General features: G+C 42.2%; 1 protein-coding gene across 1 annotated transcript in view; it reads left to right on the forward strand.

The window, feature by feature from the left end:
- Positions 1-5: 5 nt before the first annotated feature.
- The window catches only part of C2CD2 (C2 calcium dependent domain containing 2), a gene marked incomplete at its 5' end in the record, with an annotated part of 88,821 nt that continues 81,995 nt past the window's right edge, over positions 6-6,831 (forward strand). The window contains 2 exons of the mRNA XM_019523880.1: positions 6-77; positions 4,166-4,264. Of these exons, the coding sequence (XP_019379425.1) occupies positions 6-77; positions 4,166-4,264 (171 nt within the window). The remainder of the gene's footprint in view (positions 78-4,165; positions 4,265-6,831) is intronic.

Consider the following 6,831-nt stretch of genomic DNA (forward strand, 5'->3'; position numbering starts at 1 on the left):
TGCCGCGGAGCAGCTGGAGGAGCCAGTGGCGGGGAGCCTGGACCAGCGCTCTCAACGCGGCCGCCAGAGCCCGAGCGGTGAGGGGGCAGCCCGGGGGCGGGGCGGGGCGGGCTCCTGCCCCCCGGGGGCCTCGGCAGCACCACCGGGGTGCGCAGTGTCATCGTGAGGGATAAGGCTCCACGCCTCTAGCCTAGGTGAGAGCCTCAAGGACTCCCTGGATGCAGCCTCTTCTACATAGGGCTCTTCACAGATGTTGCTGTGTATCTGTATGTGTAGAAGAGACAGGGTCATAGTGTACAGTGTAGTCCTCTGCATAGGTTAGGGCCCTGAGGAATCCCAGGGAATCCAGCCGCTTCGAGACAGACATAGACAGCTGCTGATGTGGATTTTCTTGATCTTTTTGTATACCTAATTGATAGACAAATATACTGATAGGTAGATATAGAAGAGGCTGGGTTTCCAGAGAGCCCTCAGGGCTCCAACCTATGCAGAGGCACGCTATATATGCATTACTATGTATGCTAGTATAATTCATAGTGAGAAAGAGACTGGATAATGTAAGAGTATTAGATAATAGTTTAATTAGCAATTATGTGTGTGTATTACTATACTATACTATACTAGTATCCAGTCTCTTCCATGTAGAGAGATATATAAGTACATCTATACAGATACGTACCTATCTAGAAGAGGCTAGACTTCCAGAGACTCCTTTGCTTATATATGGGCCATAGACTCTCTGTATAACCTCTTTTTATATATAAAACGTGCCTATATTTGTGTGTGTGTGTGTGTGTGTACTCTAACCTTTGCAGAGGCACACACACACCTGTGTGTATATAGAGGCACACTGTATATATAGGTAGATGAACAGATGGATCTGTATCTATATACAGGCATACCTCATTTTATTGGGCTTCACTTTATTGCACTTCGCAGATATTGCATTTTTTACAAATTGAAGGTTTGTGGCAACCTTCATTGTTGTCTTATTTTAAGAAATTGTCACAGCCACCCCAACCTTCAGCAACCACCACCCTGATCAGTCAGCAGCCATCAACATTAAGGCAAGACCCTCCACCAGCAAAAAGATTACGACTTGCTGAAGGCTCAGATGATGGTTAGCATTTTTTAGCAATAAAGTATTTTTTAATTAAGGTATGTACATTGTTGTTTTAGACATAATGCTATTGCACACTTAATAGACTACAGTATAGTGTAAACATAACTTTTATATGCACTGGGAAACCAAAAAATTTGTGTGACTCGCTTTATTGTGATATTCGCTTTATTGCAGTGGTCTGGAACCGAACCCGCAATATCTCTGAGGTATGCCTGTAGTGGCACATCTAGAGGCACACTTAATATATATGGAGAAGGAGGGGGAGAAAGAGAGTGTCATACTATACACACATGCACCATATAATTTTAAGGCTGTATCATAAAGTAAACTGGCATTTTTCTTTTCCTTCAGGTGTTTTCCAGTTCCCTTGTGTTTCATACCATTATCTTTTGAAAGGTTTAGACTAAAATCTGTCTCCTGCCAAATAAATAGGATTTTTTTTCTTTTTGGGCCATTTTGTCAAACTGGCATCCACTTGAAATAAAAAGGGAACATTTCTGCTCTCAGTTGCTCCTGTTGTGTGTAGCCATCTTTCTGTAAGATTAGGTGAATGGGTTGTGTGCTAGGGTGGTTGGGTGGACTTTGACCCAAAGACCCACACCCCCTTTTTGGAGCACTTTTTTTTTTTTGTGGTGGTGGTGGAATCTGTCATAAGTTTGGACTAAAAGTGTTTTCTCCCAGTCATTTTCTAAAGTCATGCTTTAGTATGTGAGACACACATCTAGTTTTTCAAACTTCAGAAAAAAATGATCAATATATTGTTGTTAATAAAATAGATTAGGTAAACATAGTTATGTGTGCTTAAATCAAATCTTGGCATTTTTTTTCCTGTTTTTTGATCATTGTTTAGCTTAAGGGGCAAGAAGATTGCAGTTCAAAACATATGACTTCAGAATATCTTTAACCAACAAAATTTACAAATCTCCCTCTCTAGCTGCTATCTTTTTTTCTTTTTGTCTTTTTTTTTTCTTGTTTTTAAATTTTATTTTACAGGAGGTGGCTGGGAGTGTGTGGGTAGCTGCAAGGGTCAGTAGCATTCCTGCTACAATCAAGGTGGTCTGTTTGCTTATGTCATTGATAACATTGTTTAGGGCCCCAGAGGAGATAAACAGTAGAAACTTCCTGACTTGTCACATGACTCTTAGTTTAATAGAGAGCCAGAATTTTCTTCTAATAAAAAAACTCTGAAAATTAGTCAGTTCTAGGTTGCCTTGTTCCTTTGCGCAAATCCAAGGGCTCTTTTTCTTTCCAAGACTTTTGATGCCTTGTGCTGTTTTAACTTCATTATACATGCCTGTATTTTGGAAAGCACCAAATGTGACTGAGCTGCCTTTCCCTTCCCCTTCCTTCCCTCCTGTTTGGAAAGGCCTTGCAGTTAGGTACAATTTTGAAAACACAAAATAGAGCTCTGACTGGAGGAGAAGGATGCAAGGCTAGGTCAGGTCATGTCAGTCTAATTTCCTGGACGTGAATTGAATCCTTGCTGTGTCAATGGAAAAAACCCAGTTCTGAACCATCTGGGAAAAGTTTAACCTTCTGAATTTGAAAACTACTGTGGATTCTTCCATTCCTTCAAGACGGTACTGGCTTGTTGGCTTTCCCAAGCAATCCTGTAGTGCCTGTTGATGTGCATTAGAGAAGAGGGCAGGGAGCAAGGTGAGGGAATAGAGGGGAGAATAGAGGGAGAAAAGTGGGGAGAGGGAACACTTTCCAAGCCTTACAATAAACTGGGAAGGTGAACAAAGAATGTCCTGTGTCTTAAAATATTTACTGCAGTGTCAATAAAAACTATGGGTTTCTTGTGAGAAAAGATTTGAATGATGCGCCCCCTCCCCCCAGTCCAGTTGTTTAAGGTGGATTGGGAACAAGTGTTAGGAAACAAAAATTTAAAACCTAGGGAAGACAAATAAATACAGGAAGTAACATTGTCTCTGATGTGCTGGCTCTCCCCAAGAAAACAGCTGTAGCTTTTTCTTCTGAGTTCACTGCCTGGCACTGCAATGTGGTGTTACTCCCTCCAGCCAGGCTCCCCAAACTCCCAAAACAATGTCATCATCACAAAGCTAATGAAATTCTTCTGTGCATGTGCTGTTGGACCAAAGCAGAACTCAACCTAGAAAGACTGCTAATGCAGCAGCACTCACTTGCTGGAAATGCACAGCCTGTGTGAAATTCAATTATTTGTTGTTTGTGAAACCATGACTTCATCACCAAAACAGGTTCCCTACTCTGTTTCTCTTCCCCTCCTCCTTCTCCTCCCCCAATCCGTATTATGTTTCCATCAGACTTTTTGGTTGTGTGAGTTGTGAGTGACTTGTGTGTTCAAAGATAAGCAATTCTTAGTATTTAAAGGGGCTCTTCATTTTGCAGTAGATTATGCTGTCATATAACTGTCCATAAAGTAGTATTTCAGCTATCAGACTAAATGCAGAAAACACCTGTTTATACTATAATAATTCTGAATAATCCTTGTTCACAAGAATACCTTCAGCTGGACTAACCTGTGGGCTTTATTCTGCAGTGTTGAGTACCCTGACAGGATGAGTCATGATCAGGCCTTGTGAGACTGAAATTAAGTATAGGTTTTCTAGGTTAGTGCCTTGCATTATGAAGTAGAATGCAGCAGAGGGGATAAAGAATTACAGTTTCGTATATTGGATCTTGCATTTCTGTTTTCTCTGGTTTTAAGAACTCAAGGACAAGGTATATCATCCTCCTTTTTTAACAGAATTAAGAGCAATGGTCTCAAGTTGCAGGAAGGGAAGTTTAAGTTAAGTATTAGGAAAACATTTTCTCACTAGAAGGATAGTAAAGCATTGGAACAGGTTACCCAGAGGGGTTGTAGACTCTCCACCCTTGGCGGTTTTTAAGACCTGGGTAGACAAAGTCTTGGCTGGGATGATCTAGTTGGGGGCAGTCCAGGCTTGAGCAGGGTGTTGGACTAGATGACCTCCTGAGGTCCCTTCCAACCCTCATTTTCTATGGTTCTATGAAAGTGAAAATGATATAATTTTGTTCAAATGTTCTTTTTTTGCTTTTCAGGATTCATTGCTGCTTACATTTGAAGAGGAGACAACTCCTGAACCGCTGGAGCTAGCAGTTAGAAGAGTTGTAAGCGTTGCAAAGTCAGCCCAAGAAAAGGTAAACTTCAGACCTTCAGTCTATTAAAAGTCTCTATTACCACTGACTTCAGTAAGTGAGGTGCCTAAATACCTTTGAGCATATGGGCTTAAGCTCTTGTCAAGGCTGGTGAAAGACTGCATCATGGAATGTGTTAAGCTCTATGCATGCTTATTTAAGCCATTTGCAAGTTTGGGGAGAGTGTGCTTCAGTGCTGCTAGATGCTTATCACCAAAACACATTTATTCCAAGGTTATGTGTACATTTATGAAGATCACATGGTAAATATTATTTTTTAGACTCTCTTTCCTGCTCACATTATTGTTTTTAAAGCATGTGTAGAATGGGGAAAGGAGGAGAAAGAAGGGTATGTTTCTGGTGAGCAAAAATATTTCTCATTGTCTCTTTCTTGTTCTCTTTCTGCAGATCAAAAGGTGTACTTTGTACATCATAAAAGCTATGCTAAATAGGTACAAAGTCTAAGGAGGGAATTCTGGAAATGTTAAATTCTACTATTGGCTTCAGTAAGGCCAGAATCTTCTCTTAAGTATGTGTTAAGTGAGGACTGGCATAAAAATACTTTAAAATATGGTAGAATGTATACTCTTTCTTTAAGGTATATATGGCCAAATCTACTGACTTCAAATGATGATTGAATTTAGAGTTATAATATGGACAAAACCGTAGACATAAGTGACTAAGTTTAGAATTTGAGTGGTTAATTTTAGGCATCTGAAGCAGAGTGACTTGACTTCATTTTTTTTCTGGGGGGAGTGGGGCTAAGTATCCACAGTGCTCAGATGTCTTTGACAGGTCATCCACCCTTAACTGACACCACCACCCCCCTCCCCCAGTTGGTTGTCAGGCAACTGAGATTAACAAGGATTTAGCAATACCACATCATATTGCTCTTCTCCAACTCTATCTCATGTCCTAGCAGTTGCTGTTTTGGTGGCTTAATACCACTAAAGGGATTTTCCTGGCATTGTAGAATCCAAAGAATCTGGATTGGGCAAGATTATTAGGGCTGCTTTCTGTTGCAAGTAGGGCTTAGAACTTGGCCTAATGTCTCCTGGTACCATAAAGTTATGGTTACCGTATCAGCTGTAACATGGATCTCTTGCAAAAATATAGTATAGTACAAAAGTCAGCAGCATTTTTGGGCACAATGCCAAAAACACCCACAACCTTGACTTGTAAGATGTTGATATGCCAGGAGCAGATGGCTGGGGAAAGATGAGGGGCCTGATCCTTTTTGTTGCAGCACAGCCCTGGCCCCTTCTCCACCATCTGCCCTGAGGCATGCGTGCACCAACTGCCAGCAACTAGCCAGGTGGTGCTCCCTGGACCCCAGCACAGCCACTTGCAGCCTTGTGGCAGTCTGCCACAGCTGACCCAGGCTCTGAGAAGTCCCTTGCTGTCTGTTGTAGAGCCTGTGCTGCTTGCAGCAGGTGGCAGGGAAGCTGCAAGCAGCTGCACTCAGGTCCACAGAACCTCAGCCTGGCTCATAATTGATGGCAGGGAAGGGGCTGGGGCTGCACTGCCACAAGGATTGGGCCCCTCGCAACTCTCCTGCCATCTGCCCTCATGCCAGCCAAAAAGCTTTCATGTGCCACACTCTAGCATGTGTGCTGGGGGTTGCCTACCCCTGGTATAGTAGTATGTGTATTTTAGCACAACTCTTAAACTACATGTATGTGTGTACTTGTAATTATTTGAAACTAGCTACGGGATTTTTAAATTTAAAAAACTAACAAGTGAATAAGCAATTGAAAATGCATATAAATCTTGCAACATCTAGTTTTTTCTTGTTTGGTTTTACAACTGTAGTCTAATTTTAATTGCTTATGTTGCATCACTAGTATAGTGCTATACCATTACAACTTGGCTAAGCATGGTAGAGACAGTGATTAGCAAGGTTTTATTTTAATAGGGGGTCTTGCCTTTCAAGTGAGCTTCAGTACCTAAACACTGTAACTACACTACTGGGTGACATGCTTATCAAGAAGTAGTGTCTCTTTAGAGGTTAAAACCTGCTTGGGTGTTGCCTGTGTAATTAGCACTGAAGGCTAAGGGAACTGTGGGATGGTATCAGAATTCAGCAGTGGTTCAACATATCTTAAAAATCAAAATGCTTTTGCCTGTATAAACAGGTTTTTGTTGACCTCTATAATTTTGTAGGCCATGAACTTATGGAAAATCAGACTCAGTCTCTGAATTTCCTTACTCTTAGGTTGGGGCAGTTCAAACTTCTGATCCCAGAGGCAAAGTGCTGCAGGCAGGATCAGTCTGCAGGCTGGATCCAGTGTGGGGTCAGCCTGCAAGGTCTGTGATCCTGTGCACCAGCCCTGCCTCTTATGCTGGATCTGGCTACTGAATGACACCATGTAGTAGTGTGATCCAGCTTGCAGCACTCTTCACAAGTCTGGAAATTTGGTGACAACCCCCAACACATGTGCCAACCATGACACACAAAGCCATTTTCCTCTGCATGCGTTGGGGAGCATTGCCGGTATCTGCTGCCTCCCCAGAGCTGGAAGGGGGCCGGGGCCAAGAGGCAGCAGATGTTTGCAGCTGGCCCAGGTTCT

Source organism: Gavialis gangeticus, unplaced genomic scaffold (assembly GCF_001723915.1).
Source record: "Gavialis gangeticus isolate Ggan-Ray unplaced genomic scaffold, GavGan_comp1, whole genome shotgun sequence".
In the NCBI taxonomy this organism is placed as follows: Eukaryota; Metazoa; Chordata; order Crocodylia; family Gavialidae; genus Gavialis; species Gavialis gangeticus.